The sequence below is a fragment of the Mastigoproctus giganteus genome, chromosome 6 (assembly GCF_048544385.1).
Source record: "Mastigoproctus giganteus isolate SK-2022 chromosome 6, ASM4854438v1, whole genome shotgun sequence".
NCBI classification, from domain to species: domain Eukaryota; kingdom Metazoa; phylum Arthropoda; class Arachnida; order Uropygi; family Thelyphonidae; genus Mastigoproctus; species Mastigoproctus giganteus.
In genome coordinates, this window is record NC_143580.1 from 150814277 (window position 1) to 150841919 (window position 27643).

The 27643-nt window shown below is 39.0% G+C and overlaps 1 protein-coding gene across 1 annotated transcript in view; it reads left to right on the forward strand.

The window, feature by feature from the left end:
* The first annotated feature begins 23680 nt into the window (after window positions 1-23680).
* The window catches only part of LOC150084655 (legumain-like), a 145289-nt gene continuing 141326 nt past the window's right edge, over window positions 23681-27643 (forward strand). Inside the window, exons 1-2 of the mRNA XM_090376533.1 lie at window positions 23681-24275; window positions 24807-24904. Of these exons, the coding sequence (XP_090232659.1) occupies window positions 24081-24275; window positions 24807-24904 (293 nt within the window). The 5' untranslated portion in view covers window positions 23681-24080. The remainder of the gene's footprint in view (window positions 24276-24806; window positions 24905-27643) is intronic.

Below are 27643 nucleotides of genomic sequence, written 5' to 3' on the forward strand. Positions count from 1 at the left end.
CACCCATTTTTCTATTTAATAGCGTCAAGTTTAGGTGTCAGAAATGACACCTAAACTTGACGCTATTAAATAGAAAAGGCAATGAACAAAGAGGAAGATGCCTATGGCGACACGACACTGATGATGGATAAGTCCCAAATCAGCCTCATTTCTGATGGACCAGAACTGACTACCCACAAAGCACCAAATAGCAATACAAGATTCCCTACCAAAACCGAAACTAGCAAATGGAAGAACTAGAAATACAACTGGACCATAACAAATACCAACTAATGGAACGATCTTCTAGTCCCCCAGTCGGGGTATTAAGAAGAACCACATCCTGAATCCGACCTTCTGCTATTTGGCGATCTAAACCGGGTGCCCTAACCTAGTTTCTTCAAATCCCCTGGCAGGGGGGGGGGAGTGGACGGTTCCCGTCTCCTCCTCCCTTAGGTGATATGGCCTTTTGGCAACCCAAAACCGCACTCCCTTGTGCGGATCTGTTTTTTCCTATTTCCTGAGGAGGAGGGAGGGGAGAGCTGTTTTTCTCTCTCTCTCTCTCTCTCTCTCTCTCTCTCTCTCTCTCTCTCTCTCTCTCTCTCTCTCTCTCCCTTCCTCGTCTCCCCATATTCTCACTCTGGTGGGGCCTCTTCTTCCTGTTTCATCCCCCCCATCAAATTTTGTCCGACCTTTTAGGCTCTGTAGAAGTTCTTTAGTTCTGTAGAACTAGTTCTTTCAGCGTAAAACTCCACTCAGCACTTTCTAAATGCAGTTTTAACGAAATCAACCGCGATCGTTCCACCTTTATTTTAGGTCCTAGCCACCGAAATCCTAGGAAAGTAAGTGGCAGGACCTGATAGAGTATAATTAGTCTCGTGGTACACCAGGCCGGAGACCCCGTCGCTAGGTATGGAAACGCCGGGTCCCACTTCGGGCCTGGCGCCCAACAGTCCTGATGAACAATGGGCACAACAAACTACATACCTCATGACCCATGCATTACTTTTAAACCTCTCGCATAGACAGGGTACTGTGATATGCCAGAGGTTTAAACTGTACAACATACGCGGAGATGGGAGAAATCTCCGGAACCGTCTGACCCTCAACATACCTATACCTATACATAAAAGGGCCATACTGCCGTGTGAAAAAAAAAAAAAAAAAAGAAATTTCTAGAAAAGGGTTGGTCTGTGCGCTAGGAAGACAGCTGGGGTGTGCTGTTTTAGCAAACAGGAAGGAATGAAAAAAATTAAACAGTATGGGAATCAGTTAGAGTTCTTGGGGGAGGCGTTTCAAACTTGAGGGAAAAAGAAAGATGGGGGGAGTAATTGAAAAGTGTCCATTCTGTATCTGACTTCTCGGTGGTCAAGAAGGAAAAGCCGTGAGTTGCGGATTGAAGTAGGAGTAGATTTTTCGGTGGTCAGAGTTCGCATCTCATGGTAGCAAGATGAAGAAGAAAAAGAAGAAAAGAAAAAACGTGAGAGAAAGAAAGGCTAGTCCAGCATCGGAAGGTAGTTTGTCCGAAAAATGGAAGCAAGCCTGTTTGCCACCAAGTAAGTCTGAACGCAAGGAAATTGAAAGTAGCGGCAATTCCGGAACGTAAGTCTGTTCCTGTTTTTTTGTTTTTTTTTTATTATCGCATCCTGAACTCAAGGATTCATAACCTAGCTCTGTAAGGAATTGAGTGATAGTCCTTTTTAAAAAAGAACAATTCTGTTGTATTATGCAAGTTAGTTACTAAGGTTGAGATAATTTGTTATGAATGTAAATGATTATGAAATAACGAAAGTGTGGTACAGGGGTAATAAAAAGAAAGTAATAGTATAAAGGAATTAGTAAAGAAATTATATTTATAGGGGTAGCATTGTAAGGATATGTTAACCTATATGATTAAGTTAGGTCAGGTGCCAACACAAGATAACATACCAGATTAGGTTTTTTTTTTTTTTTTAAATTAAAGTATTAAATATAAGTGAGCCAAGAAGAGAAAGAAAGCCTGGTCCGGCATCGGATGGCAGTGATAATGGAGGTGTAAATAGAAAGCAATTTTATTAATAGAGAAACCTCATGAGTAAAGAGGGATGACTCAAGGTGGTAACTAGAGAGTAATTAAGGTAGAATGAGTGATTTATAGCGAACATTATTGAGGTAAGAGGATGCCAGTTGCAATACCCTTCCCGTGTTAAAGGCCAGAAACAAATATACAAAAAGAGTAATAAGAGCTGAAATGAGTTTACTGATGTAAGTGATAAAAATTGGTAATGCAAGAGAATTGTAATTGAGTAATCATCGAGGATTCATATTTAGTAAGATACAACTAATACAAACTGATGCTAATAATTTGTAAATTGAGAATAGTTGATAAGAGAGAGAGACAGTGTAGTTTACTGTAGTATGGTTCAAATATATGGAAATTGGTATGCTTGTATGTAATTATTTGTTTCTTTTATGTAAATGCTGTATATAATTCATTAAAGGTTGTAAATTTTTTGTAAATAAATGCGTCTTTAATGTTCTGCTAACATCCGCTTTACACACCCTAGAATCCAGAATTATCTGTGAATAGCAGTAAGATTTGCGTTTTGTGGGGTTTGAGACACCACAAAACCTTATATTAATGTGAAACCCTTATATTAATGTGAAATATTACCTAAGCTTAAAATAACTTGCATTTCTAGTTTATTTATACCGGATTATTCAATCATTTGTCCGGAGAGATTTAAAAAAAAAAAAAAAATACTGTTGTTATTGTATTATAGAAGTAGTGTTGCCGAATGCATTATAATGAGGTTTCGGTCGGACTGTCAAGACTTCTACGTACTTGGATGCACACAAGAAAATGCCGCCCTTCCTTCTCTCCAAAATATGGAAATGCTGATTGTGACTCCAGTGCACGTGTGTTCGTCTAAAATCTAATCTAATCTAATTTAAGTTAATCTAATTCTCCTCCCTTCTCTCCAAAATATGGAAATGCTGATTGTGCTGCCTGTTCGTCTAAAGTCTAATAAAAAAAACAATAACTTTATCAATTATGATAAGTTGATAATAATATTGTCTTTTTTTTTTTTTTTTTTTTTGATGCCATTGATATTTTACTGCGTGAATGATTTCCAGAATAAAAATCAATATCTTCCCCATTTATCTGTCTTAATTATCTTGTGATTTAAACACAATGAAATTTATTTCTTTACAAAGGTCAGCCAAAATCATCACTATTATTTGCGAAACTGAAAAACTAAACCTACAAGATAACAATAGACTACTTATCGGCATATACATGTAACCTGATAAAACTTAAAATATCGTTATCAAGAATTTCATGGTGCAAATTTACAATAAGCAGGTCTGACTCAGGGTTTACTATAAGTGCAGCGCCAATAGGCCCTAGAAGCATGGGAGCCTATGGGCATTGTAAATATTTAAAATATCAAACCTTGGTAATAAGCCGTGGTTTCATATTTTGAATAGTTTTTATGAGCCGAAACTCCATGTAACACACACTAAGACGACTACAATCTCATCATAATCTTTTTCTTTTCATCATGACAAGCGTTTGCAGGACCATGGAGTAGACTCCACCAATTCATATTCTAATTGGACTTTTTCCCTTAGGCTAAGGGGCTGCACATCCAACTGCAACCCACTTCTTCATACTGTGCGGTCAGGTATGCAGCCATGTCACGAAATATATACATTTTTATAAAAGATTCTGGGTTTTTTTTGGAATATTCGTTTATTTTTTATTATTATTTTTATGAAAATAATCATCACGACTGCACGCGTTCAACATATTGTAAATATTGAAATATCGTACATTGTCCTAATGACATTTATTGATATTTCAACAAATATCATTAGTACGATGAAATGTCATTAAAGCCATGGCCTCATGTTTCTTCTCCAAATGTGGATACGCTCACTAGCATGATAGAATTGGAAACGGGATTCATCAGACTAGGTAACAGTTTTCCACATGTCGGTGGTCTAGTGTTGGAGCCGATGTGCCCTTGAGGAGAGGATACTCTGTGCCTCTCACGGGTACATCAGCCCTTGAGAGGCACAGAGTAGCCTCTGAAGGGCTGACGGCTAGGTAAATCTGTCGCTAGGTAAGTCAGTCTTCAACGTGAATAGTAAGCTTGATTCATCAGGAAACTTGAGATTTTTGCCCATTTTCCCAATTTATGGACATATTACGCATGGGTAGATGAGCAAGTCCTCAGGTGGCCCTAATTATGAAAGTTTTTTTTTTTGACCCAGCATGCGAAATAGAAGTGAATAAGTTTGAACCACAGTGAATAAGTTTGAACTTTTGAGTACTGATGAAGGCTTTACTAATGCTAGGCCAAGGCTGGTGTGTAAAAAGAGAGTCCAAAAGGCTGCAATATATCAAGGGACTGAGTCCACCCCAAAAGAGGACACCACTGACGACAAAACGAAAACGATGACGCCGAGAATGACATTACTTCCGACCAAGACATTGAAAAGAGAATATTAATATTCAGACTACAGGTGATCGCCGTTAGAAAATCTAGAGGTGAGCTACCCCTAGATTTTGTCACCGCGTTGCACCCTTAGATGGAGAATCATATGGCGACGCAATCCAACCATATAACGGCAGCTGTGAAATAGTTCAGTTTTAGACAAAACTTGAATGCGTAGTTTTAGAACTACAATAAAGAAATCAGATTCTGAAGACCGAACTAAAGTCCTCGTGCGTAGAACAGTTCGTATAATTACCGTCTTTCCAACACCTGGTGGAAAAGAGTTGAGTTTCGAATCCCGTCAATGACGCGAGGATTTTTCGACAAAGTGGCTGAGTTAGTCGGTGTCAAGGGAGAGTATTCTCATGTTTTTTTTTTTTTTTTTTTTTGCTCTCGGATACTCGAGTTTTTCGTACAGCAAACAGCAACACGCAGTATAGCGGCATTTTATATGGCACATTATAGTCTAAGACTATGAAAAAACCTAAAACTGTACACTTTAACAACCTTACAACCAAATCAGACTACAGATAAAATCAGGAAAAGGAAACAAGTGAAACGCTACAGCACTCCCGTTCCATGCTGAGGCCCTGAAGATTGTCACATCGCAGTTTGAGACTAACCAACCTAAGAGCAAAACTCAGCAAAGAAAAAAATGCCCAAATTGGTTATACTGAAACCATCTGAAGAGGGGTCTCACCCTTCCAGCGAAGCTGGCGCTAAAAATCTCAAGACCGATGTCTAAGAGATCAAAAGGTTTGAAAGGAATCTCTAAGAGATCATTCCCCAAATTTTGACATGAAATAAGAGTTCTTATCCATATATGCAACAAAATACAAGTCAAAGTCAAATTTGATATGTAATGAGGAATTAAGAGGTGTATTCCGGGTTTGGAGCATCATTCTGCTAGCAGAACAGGGCAGTGCCGGATTAAGACACGGACTGACAAGGCCCTTGCCTTGGGCCTTGGACGCCATTCTTTAAGGGGCGCCAAAAGCAGAACAATGAGCCAAAAAATATCTATATACTTAGTAAAGGGCGCCGAAAAATATTTCTGCTCGGGGCACAGAAAGCAGCATTCTTTTCCCATTAAATGAGAAATAAAGAAGATAAATTACGTTATGAAGCTGAAGTTCTATCGCTTCTCAGAAATTATGCCACAGAGCCGCACAATAGTACTGTTTTGGCAGAGCAGAATCGTGTTAGATGTCGCATTGACAACTATTTTTGCCAGCCGCTTCTATATCAACCATGACAACTATTGTATTATAAATGATCAACCGGATAAACCAATGGTTGATCCACGTTCTTATAGACCGATATCATTATTGCTTAATCTAGGAAAGATTTTTGAGAGGCTGATTGTATTATGACTGGAAAAGTTGTTTAGTGAGAGACAGTTAATTTTGATTATCAATACGGTTTTGAAAAGAAATGTTCTACAGAGGAGGCTATAAATGACTTCATTAGTTACAGGCAGAATTCCGCAGAAAAATATGTAATGGCTTTATTCATTAATTTCAAAGGGGAATTTGATACTGTTGTGGTATCAAATTGTCTTTTCGTCCTTAAGACGTTTGCCATGCCCAGATTGGTTATACAAAGTTATTAAGAGTTACCTTATTCGTAGAAGGTAGTAGTAGTAGTAGTAGTAGTAGTGGCACATGATGCAAGAAAGCAAGTGTAGGAGCTTATGCAGCATCAGCCAAAAAAAAAAAAAAAAAAAAAAATCACACCATTCACTCCAAATGCCTGTCCAGTTCCTCCTTAAATTTATTTAACCTATCAACTTCCACAACGACAGATGGAAGTTTGTTCCAGCAATTAACCACCCGCTGGCTAAAGGCAAATTTCCGCACATCTATTCTACATCTGTCCTTTCTTAATTTGAACTTATGTCCCCGTAGGTTGGTAATCTGAACAAGTGGAAGGATCCCATCAGAATTCAGCGTGCTCAACCCATTCAAGGCCTTATAGACCTCAATCAGATCACCGCGCAGGTGCTTAGTCTCCAGCCACTGCAATTTGCAGAACTTAAGAGAATCCCTTCATTCCCCTCACCAATCGTGTTGCTCTTCTCTGTACACGCTCAAGCAAATCTACATCCTTCCTAAAATGAGGCCTCCAGACCTGTACGCAGTACTCAAGGCGAATCCTGACCATTGCCTTATACAGAGGGACAATCACCTCCTTTTCCCTGCTAGCGAAATTCCTATATATCATTGACAAAACCCCATGACCCGCCCTAGCAGCCTGTCTGCACTGCTCAGAAAACTTCATATCTGACTGCACAATTACTCCCAGGTCTTTTTCATTTTCTACCACCTTAAGTGTAGTATCACACAGTTGGTACGTTTCTCTGGGGTTACTTCTACCCATATGCAGTACTTTGCATTTGTCAAGGTTGAACTTCAGTTGCCACTTCTTAGCCCATCTGCCCAAATTATCTACATCCTGTTGCAGTAGCACACTGTCATTAACAACCCTGCCAACCTTTGTGTCATCTGCAAACTTCGACATTGTCAGGTTTATTGTCAGGTCACAGCATCTTACTTACAGTCGTGATGTTAATAGAGGCTGCCCGCAAGGGGTCAGTTTTGGGACCCATATTTTGGAACTTGTTCTTAAACGGTTTAAATTTTAATATTTAAACGGTTTAAATTTTAAACCAAATCGTCTACATAAGCTACTTTATGACAAAAATGAAAATCCTTTTTGTCATAAAGTAGCGTATGCAGACGATTTGGTTCTGTGTGTGTGTGCCAGGAAAATCTCGATCTGAGATAAAGGGCAGAATACAATTAATAGTAAATGATCTTGAGAAGTGGGGATCTTTAAATAACTTGAAAAATTCCCCGAGTAAAACAGTTATGATGTTGCTACGGGGAAAGTTAGATTATAATCGGCCACCTCGTCTGCACATAAATAACAAACAGATACCCCTTGTCTCACAGGTTGATTATTTAGGTTTAATCCTGGATGATAAATTGTTATTTACACCCTATTTAGAACATTTAAGAAATAAAATTAAAAATTATGCTGCCTCTATTGTGAGGATAACTAGGAAAGCTTGGGGAGGTTAGGCAAGCGTGTACTAAATCTGTATTATAAGGCCATATTCCTTCCAATAGTAGTATATGGGGAATCAATTTGGTTTCCCAACATAGGTAAGGTGAAATTCAAAGAGAAGTTACTTTCCATTCAAAGAATCATGTTACTGACAATATTGAGGGTACGTAAAACAGTGTCGACAAATGTTTTGCAAATAATTGCAGGAGCTCTTCCGTGGTGGTGTTATACAGTTTCAGTTATTTTTTGCGTAAAGGAAAGCAGATATCTTATTATTGAATGAAATTTGGCAAACTCGATTGGACTGCAACCCGACTGGCAGAACAACTTATCTATTTATTCCGAATGTGGGTTTTAATTGCAATAATAAATTAAATAAATGGTTCTATCCTTCTATGGAGGTCTCGTACTTGATTACTGGGCAGGGCAAGGAGAGAGCTACAGGTACGCAGGCTGTGAATGAAACCACCCGCAATTTCCCTCATGGGAGAGTAAACTTTTTAAACATTAATATCTCACTAAAGCATCTGCCCGGGTAGCACAGTGGTATTGTCACCGTCCTCCCCAAACCGGGTGGAAAAGGCCCGTGTTCGAATCCCGTCGATGAAGCGAGGAACTTTAATGGGCTTTTTTTTTTTCACTCCGTGGTTGAGTTAGTCGATCTCAGGCGTAGATAGCAAGGTCCCCCCCCCCAGAAACTGGGGTTTTTCGTCCAGCCAACAGACAAATCCACCATAAAACACTTGCAATTAACACACATAAGACACAGCATGGCAAATGAATTTAATTATTAGGGTAGCCAAAATGTTATCGTTCGGTTTGTTTTGTTTTTTTCCTCACTAAAGCAAAAACTTCTTTTTATTTTTCACAGTTTGTATCTATGCGAGTATTTGAGTCTTTCTTGTACTTCTAAATTCATAGAATTTTATCTCTTTACTTCCCCTCTTTTTTCTTCTTATTTTATACGGTCATCTTCCTTCAAAGGTTGGTTAGTGAACCTTAAAAGTAGTATTTTCAGATGTAGTGATTAACGTAGGCCAACATGGATTAGGAGGTATGATCCTGATTATATAATTTATGGCTTCTGTATTAAATCAGGCACAGAAGCAGAACCAATTCCGCAGTGTGTTAAGAATGTCTATCCAATTAAAGTTGAAACTTTCATTTCAAAGACACTTAATAACAAAACACCCAAATTTAAAAGACAAACCTTATGAATTCTTTCATAGAAAGATGACTGAACTATGTGCTCAGAAAACGGTTGTGTCTTCCTTCACTAATGTTAATTCCAACGAAGTGAAAGTATAATATTCAGAGAGTTTACGTATTGCTAAGTGCGAAAAAGCTCACACTATTGGAGAAATATTGGCATTACTAACAACAAAGATATTGCAAAATCTATCTTGGGAGAAAAAGCAGCTAAAACAAATTGATAATTTTTCTTTATCGATTAATACAGCAAAACGCCGAATAGATGACATGGTATATCACTGTTAATGATTATGCAGGCAAAGGGTGCAAAGAAAAACAGCAAAGAGTTCTTTACTTATGTAAATTCTAGATGGAAGGGGATGAATCAGATTGGTCCACTTGATATCGATGGGTCAACTGTTGATGATCCTGCTCAGGATCATCAACAGTTGAGGAGTCATTCAGCGAGGGGAATGCCAGAGGTATATTCAACTCTGGCAGTAAGCTAAAGAATCTTGTAATAACTGAGAGTAAAGTGGAGGAGAAATTGTTGAAGATAAATACAAGAAAGGCACCTGGGGTGGATGGGATCTATCCAGTTATATTAAAGGAAGTAAGCAAACCCTTAACCATAATTATGAGAGCTTCCTTGGACTCAGGGGAGGTACCCGCGTGCAAATGTGACCCCAATTCACAAAGGAGGATCAAAGGCTGACACAAGTAATTATAGACCTGTGAGTTTAACTTCTGTTCCAGGAAAATTAATGGAGGCACTGGTTAAAGAAGCACTGCAGGATCATCTGGACAAGACTTCAGTTATAGCTCGGACACAGCATGGTTTTGTTAAGAGGAAGTGTTACCTGACCAATTTGATTGGATACTATAATGCAGCCACAAAAGAACTGGATGCAGGGAATAACTTTGATATTATATACTTGGATCTTAGAAAGGCTTTTGATACTGTTGCACATGGAAGACTGCTGTACAAATTGGAGCAGTGTGGCATTGGAGGCAAATTGCTGCTGTGGATAAAGGGGGTGGCTGAGGGGGAGAAGACAGAGTGGTAATCAATGGACACTGCTCGTCGTGGACTAATGTTATAGTGGATTCCCTCAGGGTTTAGCGTTGGGTTCATTATTGTTTTCTGTATTTATAAATGATATTGCTGATGGTATATCATAATATCAAGCTTAATGTCCAAGTTGGCAGACGATACGAAGGTTGGCAGGGTTGTCAGGGGCACTACTGACACTATGCTGCTGCAACAGGATCTGGAAAGGTTGAGCAAATGGGCTGAGAGGCAAATGGGCTGAGAGTTTAACATTGACAAATGTGAAGTACTACATATGGGAAACAGCAACCCCAGAGCAACGTATCAACTCTGTGGTACTAAACTGACAGTGGTAGAGAATGAAAGGGACCAGGGGTGGTTGTGCAGGTAGATATGAAGTTCTCTGACAGTGCAGACGGGCTGCAAGGGTAGTTCATGGTGTATTGTCAATGATATACAGAAATTTTTTAGCAGGGATAAGGAGGTGATTATTCCCTTGTATAAGGCAATGGTCAGGCCACACCTAGGTATACAGGTCTGGAGGCCTCATTTCAAGAAGGATGTAGAGCTGCTGGAACGAGTACAGAGAAGGGCAACAAGATTATTGAATGGAACAAAGGGGTGCTCTTACGAAGAAAGGCTTAAGATTTGCAAATTACAGTGTCTCGAGACTAGGCACCAGCGAGGTGATCTGATAGAGGTGTATAAAGCCTTGAATGATTTGTGTATGCTCAATGATGATGGGATTCTTCCTCTCGCTCAGAAAAATCACCTGAGAGGGCATAAATTCAAATTGAGGAAAGACAGATGTAGGATAGACGTGCGGAAATTTGCCTTTAGCCAGTGGGTGGTTGGTTGGTGGAACAGACTTCCATCCCTTGTCGTGGAAGTTGATAGCCTGAATAAGTTTAAGGCTCAGCCGGACAAGTATTTCGAACGAACAGAGAGGTGAAGTGGAAGTGGGTTTGTTTTTTTGGCTGATGCTGCCTAAGCTTGCTTTTTTGCTTCAAGTGCCTCTACTAATGCTAATTGTTTAACGAGGAGAACCTTTTTTTTTTTTTTTTCGTACGAAAATGTCCATGGAATCCTACGGGAGCCTACTGAGGCATATCCGATGATTGAAAGAGAAAAACGTCTTACGGAATTACCAGTTTTCCGTAGCAGACATGATCTACACATTTAGTGCAAATTAACTGACGTGCTGAAATTTATCTCAGAAAATAATCTAGCTGAAGTTCTTGGTGAATTTACAAAACTCATAAAAGTTCTTTTGACCATTCCGATGACTAATTCAGAGCCCGAACACTGCCATTCGACATTATTATTATTATTATTATTATTATTGGACATTCAACCCTCTATCAAATTGCACAAACATGATTGCCTACATGATCAGAATTTCAAGAATTGCAAATGTCCAACTGTGGAAGAAGTTTCAAATCTTTGTTACCTTGGGTTATGGATTTACTGCAGTCTAAGTGGGGTAAGGCATATAACAAACTTGTACAAAAAAATGAGATTTTATGTGTACTTTTTCTACTACATTAAGAAGAAGTTAAATCTTAGAACAAAAGTTACCTTATTTTATGCATTAGTGGACTCCCAACTCAATTATTTAGTAAATATATGGGCACGAGCAAATAAAACAGAAATAAAGGCAATAAACAACTTAATGAAATGGATTCTGAAACTTTTAATGGGGACAAACTCTTGGAATGACCCGAACAAGAGAAGACAATTTTTGTTGAAACATAAAATACTGTATCCAGTTCAAAAACTGAAGTTAAATCTATTCTTAAAAAATCTTAACACTATTTTTGAAGAGTCGAATCTGCAAAGAAATGTCTCACAAAATTTAAGGAACCCAAAAGCAATTACTCTGCCTCACCCTAGGATACTAAATAGATTTGGAGATAGGCACACAATGAATATAATAAACAACTTTTTGGCTAGCATTGATTTCAGGCTCAGGAGAAGTGACCCCATCTCCAAATTAAAATTCCTAATAAGAAAATTCTTGATACTAAATGACACAGTAGATTAGAATTGATATGCAGATAAACTACTACTTCTGTTTACAATGTGGAATGTACTATGTGTAGTGACTTCATAGTCTTTTCTGTACAAAACTGTTTTAAAGGAAGAATTACAACTTGTCAAGAAATTTACTTTTCTTAACAAGTTCATTTATTGTAAACGAATTCTCTTGATAAATAAAATTGTATTCTATTGTATTATTGCTGCTCTTATATTATTTCTCCCTGATTGGGGGGGTTACACCTCGTGACGGGTATTGCTACCAAGTACACATTGTTATGTCTGATGTTACTGTTGGTCGAGGAACTCTCTCTGACAATCCTGCAGGTGTTCAGGATTGCGACTTTCTGGAGTTCCTTTTAGGTGTTCGCTGGGGGATCTATTGCTGCTAGCTGTTATGTAGGGTCTTTGGCACCATACCTGTGATTGACACGATGATCGGGATGGGCGTTTCTTGTTGCATATGCCACATATCTTTGATCTCCTGTCTTAGGTTCGTGTACTTCCTGATTTTTTCCCCATGGGTTTTCTGCAGGTTGCCAGTGTTGGGTACCGCTATGTCAATCAGAGGTGGCCTTTTCCTTCTTGCCCACAAAGGTTATGTCCGGTCTATTGTGCGGGATTGTCCTATCCGTTATTATGGCGGGGTCCCAGTACAACTTGTGGGTTGGGGTCTCTAGTACTGCCTGAGGTTCGTAGTGTAGTACGGTACACTTTCTCCGATAAACTGGTATTTCCTTGCTAGCTTCTGATGTATTATCCTGGCTACCTGGTCGTGTCTATGAGTGTACTCAGTCTGGGTGATAACCTTGCATCCCGCGGTGATGTGTTGGATCGTTTTTGAGGCCAAGTGGCATCGTTGACATGTGTCATCTAACACTCCGGGCTCCTTGGCGATGTATTTTCTATAGTTCCAGGTGTTGATTACCTTGTTTTGGATGGCGAGCATGAATCCTTCAGTCTCGGGGAAGAGCGTCCCGCTCATGAGCCATGCATTGGAAGCAATTTTATCTATGTGACCCTGATGGCGATCATTGTAGTGTCTGCCATGGAGTGTCTTCTCTGGCCATCTTTCTAGCTTCGTTTGTACCTCCTGATTGGGGGGGGGGGAGACTCCTCGCTTAGGTTAGGAGGTGTCACGCCCCAGAATCAATCAACATTCTTATGAGAATCCTGTTAACACCCGAGGGTCCCTGTATATCCTCCCATTAGCGTTCTATCGAGGCATCCAATCTGCGACTTCCAACCAGCTGAGATCCGAGGAAGACTACTGGAACTGACTTCTTTTTCTTGAATGAAATCAAACTGGATAGTTCAACTTGTGACTTCATTTGAAAATAAGAAAATGTACTGAGAATAAATGAACTGTGGTGAAAAAGACTAAGACTAGGAAATCATGTATATATGTTAATATAATTGTTACAATTGTTTTGCTAGAACATCATGTATATAACTACTAGTTTTTTTTTTTTTTTTTTAGCTGGCTCTCCGGTAAGGGCAACCTGGGAGTGGGATTGCAGGCACTCGCCAGTGTTTCACTCCCTCTGGCGGGTGCGAGATTTTCGGTGGTAATAACACCGGTATAGAAGGACTGTTGACCCAGGCCCGGTGCTAGGGATGGGCACCAGGCAGCAGCTGCCCATACGTTGGCTGCACCCTGGTGGCATAATAGCCTGTCACAAACAAAACAACACACCTACACTGACACTTTTCAGGCCATTATGCAGAGTTTCTGTTCCATAACAGAGTACAAAGGTGGAGATGGGCTAAGGCCTAGGAGCCACCCCGATATAAGAACACACATGCAAACACACACAGTACCTTGATTACCATTATATAGAATGGATATATATATATATATATATATATATATATATATATGATAATGTCCATAAATCTTGTATATAAATTGTTTATATCATGAGAATGTACATAAAATTGTGTGTGTAAATAAATGGAAAAAATGGAATGGAATCCTCGCTTAGTTTGAGTGGGTATATCGCTTGTCTATCTTCCTTATGGACTGGTGGAGTGCTGCTGTGTGTTTCTGGAAGTAATCCTTCAGGTTAACTATCGCTGTCTTCTGTTGATCAATGAGGTCTATCAGGCCCCTTCCTCTTTTTTCCAGTCAATTGTCAGGCTCTCCACGGCAACTCTCGGGTCATGTTGGCGGCCTTTGGTCATCATTGTCCTTGTCTTTGTCATGATATCATCAGGCTCGGTGTTAGTCCAATCTATGACTCCGAAGGCGTATGTTAGCACTGGGACTGCATAGGTGTTTATGGCTTTAAGTGTGTTCCCTCCGTTCAGCTATGCTTTCAGCAGTCTTCTGAGTCTCGATGGTATTTTTCGGTCAGGTAGGCCTATAATTTCCTTGTGCTGTAACTGCTGAGCCTGCATAATCCCCAAGTATTTGTAGGCCTCTCCCTCTGCCATGGCTTCGATCTCTTTACCACTCTACAGCTGGTAGTTTCGGTTGACTAAGTTTCCCTGACGCAATCCGTTGGTCTTGCATTTGTCTAGACCAAATTCCGTCCTAATATCCTTGCTGAATTCTTCGGTGATCTGGAGTAGTTGCTGAAGGTGCTTCTCGGTTCCCGCGTAGAGCTTGATGTCATCCGTATACATCAGCTGGGTGAAGGTGTACAGGTTCTTCCTTCCTTCTTTGAGGTTATATCCGTACTTGCTACTGTTGAGTATGGCAGATAACGGGTTAAGTGCTAGACATAACCACAATGGGCTCAGGGCAACTCCCTGAAATATTCCTCTCCTGATGGGGATTGGCCTGGTTGTGATGTTTGGACCTTAATGGTGGTACTCCATTTCGCCATCGTTTGTCCTAGGAAAATCTAAAAAGTCAATCGGATTGACTTTTTAGAATTTCAGTGCCTCTATTAGTCAGCTATGAGGTACGGAGTCGCGGTAATCGATGCCTTGCGGTAATCGATGTAGGCTGTTTACCAGTTGCAGCGCTTCTTGTATGCTTGCTCCATAACCACAGCATATGGTTAATTGCTCCTTGCATCCTTTCTGCTGTTCGGCCATTATGCTCTGGCTTTCCAATTGGTCTGATATCTTCCTTGTTATGCAGCTGCTCAGGATCTTGTACATTGTTGGGAGGCAGGTGATTGGCCTATATTTCGCTGGGTTTCTTGCACCTTCGTCTTTGGGCTTCAGATATGTGATTCCTTGAGCGAGGAACTTCGGGATTGTTTCTGGGCGCCTTATCATTTGGGTGAACTGCCCTGCCAGGTGCTTGTGTGTGCAAGTGAACTTCTTGTACCAGTAGTTGTGGACGTTATCTATTCCTGGAGTTCACCAGTTGTGAGAGTTCTTGATCGTCTGTTTTACTTCTTCTTCCCGAATCGCCCATCCTCTCATTTCTTGTACATCCTTGGTTTTCGTGCGTTCTAGTTCTATCCAGGTAGCTCAGCTGTTGTGTTTTACTTCCCTGCTCCATATGTTTCCCCAGAACTCCTCAATCGTCTTCTTCTCGAGTGGTCCATTTCCTTGTTTCCCGTCTTCTTCGAGATTCCTGTAGAAACATCTTTGGTCCTCATCGAAGATTCGGTTGTTTATTTTCCTCTTGGAGCTCACTTTGTATCGGCATAGTCTCTTGCTAAGTGCAAGAGGTTCAGCTTCAATGTGTCCAAGTACTCTCCTATTCTCTGATTTTTTGTCTCATGTTTGCTGTTGATGCTGTCTCTCTCTTGAGGATGCTCTTCACTTTTCCAATTAATTTCTTACTCCTATTGCCCCATTGGAACTGGGTCAATTGGCCTATCTTGACTCTTAATTCTTCTACCTTCTGCTGAAGTCTTCTTTCCCAAGCTGGTGGTTCCTTCTGTTTTCGGTTCTTCTGGTGCTAGTCTCTCTCGCTTCTCTTCCATTAATCCCCGTGGCTGCTACTGCAGCACAATATACAGCTGTGTGGATGGCCTCCAGTATTGCACCATTGCTGTCGAGGTAATGCGGTATTATGTGCCGATTCAGGTGGTCTGTGACTCTCTGCAAGGTTCTATTCGGCCTCTGTTTCGGTATCACGTGAGTCTTTGTGGGGTCCATTCCTTCAAATTCTGTTAGGGCCTTCTTCCATTCGTTCTCCACCGGGGTTCGAGCCCGTCACCACTAAATACGGAGGATGCGGAAAGGTCAGAAAATGACCACCGCATATCCCCGGAGCAATATGTCCTTAGTTGCTAATGCTCCTAAAAACCAAACAACAACAACAACACTCGTTCTCTATTCTGGATATCATGATCTCGTGTTTTCATTCAGCTGCTGCGGGTCGTATTTCCTCTTGCTCTTCTGCCTCTGGTTCGGCGGTGGTATGTTCTTCCTCCTCTGATCGCTCACGTCCTACTTGATTTTTTCCGAGATTGCAGGAACTATTAGGTTCTTCATGACGATGGTCCTTCTCTGGTCCGCTATTCGCTGACCTGAATATCCGGGAATCGTTCCAGCCACTTGGTATGTAGTCTCATCCTGTAAGTTGTCATGTCGGTCTCCAGCTTCATTATTTCGTAGTATGCTTGCATGATGTACGTATTCATTTCGATGCTCCATTTCATGCGTTGGCGTTTTCTCCCTTCCTGGGTGGTCACTAGCACAGTTGCGCAGGAAGCACTTCCAATTGGTGGGGCTGAATGGTCTTGCCCTTCTCTTGTGGTAGCCATACGGGGGACAGCCCCACTCGCTGGACTCTCTTCCTCTGGAGACTGTCTTTGATTTTCGAACCGCCCCCCTCTGCCTAAGGCCTGAATACGACTGACTTTATCCTGCGCCACACTCGATGCAGTATGATTAATATTTCTCTGCGACATCATCCATTATTGGAGGTGGACCTGTTTAGCTTCGGCTTATATCCAGTGGTAGTTCTCGCGAATGACGCCAGATGGCGCTAAAATCTGTCTTAGCCTCCACTTCGACCTTGGGGTAGATAGGTCCCTTGGAGCCACGATGTTTATTTATTTTATTAATTTTTTATTACTATTAATTTATTACTATTATTATTATTTTAATTTATTACTATTATTATTATTATACCGGTCTCCCAGCGTGATGGAGCCGCGTTCGCTTCCGCCAAGTCGAACCTCAGTCCATCAGGCTGGTAGTCCAGTGTCGTAACCATTGGCCGATGGCCCATTGGTTACGACATTATTATTATATTATTGTTGTATTGTATTTTGTTATTGTTGTATTGTATTATTATTATTATTATTATTATTAGCCATAAGGTGTTTATGCTGCACCAGCCATAAAAAAAAAAATGCCGTGTTACCCTGAGAGAGAGGGAGTCAGAAGTAGAAGGGAATCACCAAGAAAGAAGAATGATGATATCCAGCTCAGGACCCTGGGTTTGCCAAGCCCATACTCACCAGATGTGAGCCCCTGGGGTAATGGTGCAGTTCTCTTGAAATCATAAAATGTAACATAACTGTTTTGCACAAGATTGCAGGATATTAATCGAAACATGCCCATTACAAATATGGAAATATTTGTGTGATAGAAATATTCCTGCCACCTTTAAATTATACTGGAGAAAAAAAAAAGTATTTTTAGCATGCCAATTTCACCCTGTCAAAGTTTCCCTGTTGCTTACTTTTATTAATAAGCATTTTACGCTGGCAAAAAAAATAATGAAACGAGAATTTCATTAAATTAACTCAGTGTTGATGCTTTTTAAATAGCAATAGCAAAATACAGTATTTGTGTTTTGGGAAATGTTTATTTGAAAGTAGTGCAGTAATGAGCAACTTTAAAGAGGCATAATTAGTGTTGCATGAGAAAATTAAGACCATATTGAAATACCCTTTTTCCAGACTAGAATAAAAATAAAGGGAGGAATACCTTTTTACACATATAAGCCTCTATGTTTGATTTCTGATGTTAGTCAAAATTCAGAAATGTGCCTGTCTTGACAGGAGCATTTTCATTGGACTCTTTTCACACTGTTACTTACTTCTTTAGTCTCAAATGAGGATTGCAGGATGCAGCAACTCTGATCTTTCATCCCTCACAATAATCAACCATAGAACTTGTGCAATTTACAAATACTGATGCCTTTTCCTTGTTACCACAGTGCACATTCTAAACATTCCTAACTTGACATAATTGCATTACATTCATTTGGTCTGCTCATCCATCTTTACTTTTCAATGTGATCAAACCAGTGTTACAAAATAATTATCATTCAGTGATGCTAGTTATTTTTAGGTGCAAATGTCTAAGTGCTGTTTAGTTTCAATGTGACTGTGCCTACAGACAGGAAAGGCATTAGCATTTGTGGCACCTAAGGCAAAACTTTGTAATGGCATCTAATTCACATTGTATCTTAACACACATATATATGCAATAGCACATCTAGCATTTAGCTTTGCGGGGTTAATCTGGAAAAAATTACTAATAATGACTTAAAAATTCCTCGCAAATTTACCTGCACCCCCACAGAAAAGCATCTGCAATCTGCAGAACCATTTAATGAAAGCACCTAACAAAACAGTTATTAATAATTTCTAAATTTAGATGCATTTTCAAAATTGAGTTGTAAAACGGGTAGGGAGAAAGTAGAAATTTGATGTTAAATGTAAAACATTCTTATTAACTGTGTGCAGTGTCTGTGGCATGTTCCTCATTTGCACACCCTTAGCACGGGGCCTGCCTCCAGAAATCAACTCCTAAAGATAGTGCAAATTGCAGATGAGTCAAGTTTCCTCTCTCTGAGGAATGCATGGATTCATAAAGACTATAACCCCCTTCTCTCACTAGAGCTATTGCCTTTAGATGTTTTATTATGGGACTGTCATGGCAATATCAGTTAATTTACACACACACACACACACACACACACACACACACACACACACACACACACACACACACACACACACACACACACACACACTTGATACCTTTAAAAACAGTATCTTGCATCTCATTTTCCAGCATCCTCCCTCTACATTACAGTTAGTATTATGCAGTATGCTTCCTTGTGCACAGTTGTACATTCAAAATGAGTAATCAATTTCAATACCTTTTATAATTAATCAGTATGCACTACATCTTTTCAGGCACAAAAGTATGCGATTACCAATTTTCATGCTACTGGCTTTTCTTGCTTAATAAATTTCAGTAGTAATCACTTAAAAGCATAATGTTTATCAGCATTTGCTTTCATTATTAGGAAAGAAACTTTCTTTAGAATGTATAGTTTATAAATAAAATCAATTAAAAACAATAATTATATGAATTGCAGTGTAAATAAAATGATAATATAATTTGCAGTTCAGAGAAAAATTGTCAATTTATATATTAAATATAAAAAATGTATATATTATATATATATTTTTTTGACAGCAAATTCTGTATGCACATTGCCGTGCAATTTCCATTCTACTGGCCTTAATCTTGATGATCGCTAACCAGAACTCTCCCCACTTTCATAGGAGTAAGTTCCATGAATATGATTAAGCACATAGTCTGTGATGGTATAATCTCAAAATATGGATTAACAGCCCTCTGACCTTTTTGTTGCTACTTGTCAGTTTCTAAATGTGATATTTACCATTTTACTGATACTTTTCACCACTTAATATTTTGATAAAAATTAAAATATATAGAATTCCTTATAGAAGTAGAATACAGCAGACCGGGATTGGATTAACAGAACACTTCAAGACAACAAATTAAGAAGAAAAAATAAAATAAATAAAAATCAACCAGAAATCATAAAATTCAAGTAATAACTAGAATAGGTATAAACAGATGTTTTGCAAGTCGTAAATAAGCGACAAGAAGCGGCGTTATAAGTCGTAATTGGGAGATTAGTGTACCTATTATCTTGCAACTCCTGCTGTCTTCACATCCGCCGCTCACAAAAAAAAAAAAAAAAAACCAAACGTTTAGTTTGTTTTAATGCATCGCGTAGATTGTTGTGTTCAGTCGCATCGCAAAAGGACAAATTTTGTTTCATTATTTATATAGTAGTAGTAGTAGTACTACTACTACTTTACCTATTTTACCACTACTTTACCACGGGGCTAAAGTGGGACAACGTCGGGCCTCAGTAGGGGTCTGGCGGCTAAATGACAGTGTCAAAAGCTTTCCTGAAATCCAAGTATCATATACTTGGATTTCAGGAAAGCTTTTGACACTGTTGCGCATGGAAGACTACTGTACAAATTGGAGCAGAATGGTATTAAGGGTAAGTTGCTACAATGGATAAAAGGATGGTTAAGTGGGAGAAGACAGAGGGTGGTAATCAATGGGTGCTGCTGTTCGTGGACTAATGTTATTAGTGGAGTCCCACAGGGTTCGGTGTTGGGTCCACTGTTGTTTTGTATATTTATCAATGATATTGATGAAGGTATATCAGGCTTAATGTCGAAGTTTGCAGATGACACGAAGGTTGGCAGGGTTGTTAATGACAGTAATGGCAGTGTGCTACTGCAACAGGATCTAGATAATTTGGGCAGATGGGCTAGGAAGTGGCAACTGAAGTTTAACCTTGACAAGTGCAAAGTACTGCATATGGGTAGAAGTAACCCCAGAGAAACGTACCAACTGTGTGGTACTACACTTAAGGTGGTAGAAAATGAAAAAGGACCTGGGAGTAATTGTGCAGTCAGATATGAAGTTTTCTGAGCAATGTAGACAGGCTGCTAGGGCAGGTCATGGGGTTTTGTCAATGATATATAGGAATTTTGCTAGCAGGGAAAAGGAGGTGATTGTCCCTCTGTATAAGGCAATGGTCAGGCCACGCCTTGAGTACTGCGTACAGGTCTGGAGGCCTCATTTTAGGAAGGATGTAGATTTGCTTGAGCGTGTACAGAGAAGAGCAACACGATTGGTGAGGAGAATGAAGGGATCCTCTTACCAAGAGAGGCTTAAGTTCTGCAAATTGCAGTGGCTGGAGACTAGGCACCTGCGCGGTGATCTGATTGAGGTCTATAAGGCCTTGAATGGGTTGAGCACGCTGAATTCTGATGGGATCCTCCCACTTGTTCAGAATACGAACCTACGGGGACATAAGTTCAAATTAAGAAAGGATAGATGTAGAATAGATGTGCGGAAATTTGCCTTTAGCCAGCGGGTGGTTAATTGCTGGAACAAACTTCCATCTGTCGTTGTGGAAGTTGATAGGTTAAATAAATTTAAGGAGGAACTGGACAGGCAATTGGAGGGTATGGTGTGATTTTTTTTTTTTTTTTTTTTGGCTGATGCTGCATAAGCTCCTACACTTGCTTTCTTGCATCAAGTGCCACTACTACTACTACTACTACTACTATGACCAGATGAACAACGGTACAAGGCATCAAATATATACAAAGTCCATACACTTTTAAATCTCTGGCTTTTCCAGTCAACTGGTTCACCCACAATGTAAACTACGCGGAGATGGGGGAAACCCCTGGTGCCGCTTGACCCTAAACACACTTTACTTTACACTTTACTACTACTACTTATGTTAGGGTTATCGGAATTATTATTATTATTAATATTTATATTTTTGTTTAGAAATAGCGAAAATGATGGGCTTTCAATAAACAAAAACTTGAAATTATTCAAGTTTGAAAACGGTGCATCCGTTAAAATTTCTAAAGAACCATTATAATGTTGGTGACCAACTATACGCGACATTGTAAAAAATAAAGGGAAGTTATTAGATTTAATATCGACATCGTAAAAAATAAAGGGAAGCATCGTATTGGACATGCGAGTAGTACGTGGTAAGTTTTTTTTTATCTATAGCCATACTTTTTACGTAGATTGCTGAACATTTTTCGATACAGCAAGTCTCCGACTTACGTTACATTATTTATATATTTTTTATAGGACTGAAGATTTCAGCGAAGGGGGACACACATTTCACTATAATACTGTAACTTAAAACCCACGGAAGTCCAGCTATCGGTATTATCGCAAAAGCAATAAGAATATTATTATTAGCATATGGAGCAAGGAAGCCTGCGGCTTATGCTGCACCAGCCAAAAAAAAAAAAAAAAAAAAAAAAAATTCTGAATTACCCTGAGAGAGAACAAGAATCAGAAGTAAAAGGGAATCACCATTGATTCCCTTTTACTTCTTTGATTTTTGATTGGTTATTATGATGTGGTTACAAAGGAACTAGATGCAAAAAATAATTTTGATATCATATACTTGGATTTCAGGAAGGTTTTGACACTGTTGCGCATGGAACACTACTGTACAGATTGGAGTATAATGGTATTGAGGGTAAGTTGCTACAATGGATAAAAGGATGGGTGAGTGGGAGAAGACAGAGGGTGGTAATTAATGGGTGCTGTTCTTCGTGGACAAATGTTATTAGAGGAGTCCCACAGGGTTCGGTGTTGATTCCACTGTTGTTTTGTATATTTATCAATGATATTGATGAAGGTATATCAGGCTTAGTATCGAAGTTTGCAGATGATACAAAGGTTGGCAGGGTTGTTAATGACAGTAATGGCAGTGTGCTACTGCAACAGGATCTAGATAATTTGGGCATATGGGCTAAGAAGTGGCAACTGAAGTTTACCTTGACATGCAAAGTACTGCATATGGGTAGAAGTAACCCCAGAGAAATGTACCAACTGTGTGGTACTACACTTAAGGTGGTAGAAAACGAAAAAGACCTGGGAGTAATTGTGCAGTCAGATATGAAGTTTTCTGAGCAATGCAGACAGGCTGCCAGGGCAGGTCATGGGGTTTTGTCAATGATATATAGGAATTTTGCTAGCAGGGAAAAGGAGGTGCTGTACACGCTCAAGTAAATCTACATTCTTCCTAAAATGGAGGCCTCATTTTAGGAAGGATGTAGATTTACTTGAGCGTGTACAGAGAAGGGCAACAAGATTGGTGAGGGGAACGAAGGGATCCTCTTATCAAGAGAGGCTTTAGTGCTGCAAATTGCAGTGGCTGGAGACTAGGCACCTGCCCGGTGATCTGATTGAGGTATATAAGGCCTTGAATGGGTTGAGCACGCTGAATTCTGATGGTATCCTTCCACTTGTTCAGATTACGAACCTAAGGGGGCATAAATTCTAATTACGAAAGGACAGATGTAGAATAGATGCGCGGAAATTTGCCTTTAGCCAGCGGGTGGTTAATTGCTGGAACAAACTTCCATCTGTCGTTGTGGAAGTTGATAGGTTGAATAAATTTAAGGAGGAACTGGACAGGCATTTGGAGGGAATGGTGTGATTTTTTTTTTTTTTTTTTGGCTGATGCTGCATAAGCTCATACATTTTCTTTCTTGCATCACATGCCACTACTACCACTACTACTATTGTCCCTCTGTACAAGGCAATGGTCAGGCCACGCCTTGAGTACTGCGTGCAGGTCTGGAGGCCTCATTCTAGGAAAGATGTAGATTTGCTTGAGCGTGTACAGAGAAGGGCAACAAGATTGGTGAGGGGAATGAAGTGATTCTCTTACCAAGAGAGACTAAAGTTTTGCAAATTGCAGCAGCTGGAGACTAGGCATCTGCGAGGTGATCTGATTGAGGTGTATAAGGCCTTGAATGGTGAGCACGCTGAATTCTGATGGGATCCTTCCATTTGTTCAGATTACGAACCTAAGGGGGCATAAATTCAAACTGAGGAATGACAGGTGTAGAATAGATGTGCGGAAATTTGCCTCTAGCCAGCGGGTGGTTAATTGCTGGAACAAACTTCCACCTGTTGTTGTGGAAGTTGATAGTTTGAATAAATTTAAGGAGGAACTGGACAGGCATTTGGAGGATTTTTTTGGAGGAATGGTGTGATTTTTTTTTTTTTTTTTTTGCCTGATGCTGCATAAGCTCATACACTTGCTTTCTTGCATCACATGGCACTATTACTACTACTACTACTTCTTATAAATTACGCCACAGAGTCCAGAATAGTTCTGTGTGAACAGAGCATAATGGCAACTGTCATTGCCAGCAGCTTCTCTATCAACCATGTGAGTTAGTGGAAGAGTCATGCAATGCACAAATAAGTGTGTTACTACTCTGTGATGCAATGCTCTGTGCATGTCTTACCCGCCGCTTGGTTTGTTATCTGTTGTGCAACGCCCTTTTTATATATTTTTATTTTTTTTTGTAACTTTTTGTTGACTCATTACTCGGTTTCTTTTATCTCAGAATGGCATATCTGAATGCGATAACTTAATCGAAGCACTCTGTGCTTATAAAAGTTAACTTCGGTTTCACAACGACCTACCCTTTACTGTAGTTATTATCTACTGCAGTTTGTTTTCACGAAATTTAAAATTTCTTTGTATCAGAATAATGGGATCGTTCATGAAGTATTTCAGTATTTGGGTATTGTTTTCTGCTGCTCTCATCGGTGGTTGCATGTCATTTAACCCGATTCGAGTCCGTGAACATTTTCTCCTGAACTTAGCATCAGACACTGCACCGAATGGGAAACTTTGGGCTTTAATTGTCGCTGGATCAGATTCATGGTTTAACTATAGACATCAGGTATGGTTTGGATAGTATTGCTCCTTAATATGTGTAATCTAGTATGATGTGTAGCATTTTTTAATGTATTTTTAAAATTATAATGGGTATAAGTCAACTGTGCGAAAGTGTTAATAGCTTCCTGTTTTTTTTTTTTAAATACTTGATGGAAAAAGTTAGAGTTTAAAGCCAATTCATATATTTTTGAAAATCGTCTCAGCGTAAAGCTGATTGCTAAAAAAAAAATAATAAAATAAAATAAATGTATTGGAAAAATTTAAGGAGAAACTTCTTCCTAATAGTATCTCACAGAAAATATAAATTTCAGGATAAAAATTTTCTTTCATGAAGGAACATGTATCCCATGCAAAATTTTTTGCATGGGATACATGTTCCCATGCAAAAATTTATCTTTTTGATTTAAAAATTTTTATGAGTGTTAGAAAAGAATAGTTAAAATACAATGGGAGTATTTCACCTTGCATGGTATTGGGAGAGTTTTATTGTTACCCTTTTGCATGGTACTGAAAATAAAATTCATGTTTTATTTAGGCAGATATTTGCCATGCTTACCAAATTCTGCACAGACATGGTATTCCAGATGACCAGATTGTTGTGATGATGACAGATGATATTGCGTATAATGAAGAGTAAGTTACTTATATTACTGAAAAAAAAGTAAAAAGTTGCATACATATATACACTGCTTGACAAATTAACAGAACAAGTAGAAAACATGTTGTAACTCATGCTTGCAATGAAGCAGTATAGAATTTGGTATAGTGGTGTACCATAGAATAACGATGAAATGAGGAGACAGCGAGAAACTTTGGACACCTATAAGGGACATTTTTAGAGGTTATATAAGAATTTCCAAAACGGTCACATTACAGAAGTCGATACACGTTGCTTGAAAATATGCACCATGACATAAGTATGGCATATGATCTTCTCCAATGGTTAAACAGGCCTGACAGCAGTGAACCATGCTCAACATAAGGGTGTCTATAAGATTCTGCGGCAACAAATCCCATTCTTCCATTAGTGCAGACCTTATCTCACCAAGTGACCTAGGAGTTGGCTGTCGGGGTGCAATGCGATGCCCAAGAGCATCCCACACATGTTCAATCAGATTTAAGTCTAGTGATCATGGTTCTGGCTGCGGAAATCACTGGATATCTTCAGTTTCAAGATATTTCTCCACCGCTTGAGCTTTATGTGCATTGGCGTTGTGCATGAAAATAAAATCTGGGCCAACTGCACCCCTACACCCAACACAGGGTGTGAGGATCTGTTCTCAGTACAGTTATGGTATCCCTATCAAAAACATGAAGAGGGGCCCGGCCGTTGATCATTATTCTGCCCTACATGAGAACACCACCTCCACTGTGAGTATCCCTTTCTGCGATGTTGGAGGAATGGTGCCATATTCCTTGTTTTCTCCAGATGAAATAATGGCTAGAATCTGTTTGTAGGCTTAAATGGAACTCATCAGAGAACAGAACAGAACTGTACCCCATTTGTCAGGACTCCAAGTCACGTGTTTATGGCACCAGTTTCGACAAGCTCTGCGGTGGTTTGAGGTTAATGGGATACAAACTTCCTTATGTAGAATCCACTTGGATTGAGCCTTCTTAGCACAGTCCAGTTAGAAATGTTTTCACCTGTGGCTACAGCAACCTCAAGAGACAGTTGATGACAGGATTTTGTAGGGCTCCCTCTTGCTGTTAGAGCCAAATAGTGGTCTGTTCTGGTTAAGTAGCCCTTGGGCAACCTTGGCCAGATCTTCTTCCAATAGTTCTTGTCTACTGGAACTGCTTCCATAGTGCCGAGACAACATTGTGTGACACATTGTCAATGTGTCACCTGCAACTACCTGGCTTCAAGTCTTCTAATGGTGCGTTATCTCAAAGAATCATCTAAATGACAATGACTTGCCATCCTTACTACTGGAGATGTGGCTATCCCACTGAGCAAGCCAAAAAACTGGAATGTAGTAGTGTGGTTGCAACCTGTGTTTTTATAGCCATGAATAATTTGCATAATGCGTGGTTGTGTAAGGTCATAAATTGATTTGTATTGTATACTTGGAATTTGCATGCCAGGATGCCAATTGTATGAAATATTTGCCTTCGGTGACACTGTTCACAATAAAATATTCATAAAAAACATTTTTGTTCTGTTAATTTTGTTGAGTAGTGTATATGTTAATGGATTATAATGGATTATATACATGATTAATTAATGGATATATACATCCATTAATTTATGATGTTAAGTAATAAGCTGAATAGTAGCAGTGAATGCGTAATATTCTCTCTCACTCCCACATTTTGTTATTCTGTTCATTTGGAGAAGAGAATATCATTAGTGATGTGATGCATTTATATAAGACATAAAAAGAAATATTTGCCTGCTTGGGAGGAAGGATGAAAAAGTAGAATAAATCTTTGAAGCAACTATTAAGTTTTGGATTCTGCTAGCATACTCCTTTAACAGTTTGAACTATTTAAATTTGATGCTGAAAAGTAGACAGTTAATAATTGTAAGTTTACTACTAAATGCAGTACATTTTCATATTAACTTTACAGGGCATGTTTAAAAAATTTATGGATCAGTCTGCTAACAAAAGTGAAAATTGTGCCTACTCTCATTGTTTAATCAAGCAAGATATAATCACTTATGTTTAGACTTTTGTAATATAATGTTATATTCCATATTTGAATTCATTAAAATTTGTGTTTTTTAACAGTTTTCGGATAATGAAAATCTTTATTTTTATTATTTTATTTATTTTTAATATGTTCTGATTTCTCTTGCTAACAACACAAAAATTCAGAAACTTCCTTATAACCAGAAAGCTTGGAACCAAAGGCTTCTGGGAAAGGTGTCTGGTGTATCTAGATGTTTTTCATCAGATAAACGATATAATAGAGTATTTTTAATATATATAGAAACATGTTTTTAATCTATTAACAAATGATAAGTTCTGGTTATAGCAGTGTGAAAATATTTAATGGACAAGGGTCGCTAGTGTGTTTTTTGTTCAAGTCTAAAACTTGCAATTTTTTTTTTTTTTTTAATGAAACCTTATACACAACAGGTCCTTCAGTTTCAATATAAATGCAGGCATGGGTGGCTCATTGAGTAGGCACTGCGGACCTGCAGCACTCCCAACATTTTTAAATCTAAATGTACAGTCAACAGAGTTATATGAAATTTTGTGAAGAACAGTGCTGTGCAATGCAGTGAATATTTTTATTAGCAGGTCCTGCATATAATATACTCATCCTCTATTTCCAATAATCAAAAAAAATAATAATAAATAAAAAAAATAAATAAAATAAAATATATAATAATAAAATAATTGCTTTATTTAATACAAGTAT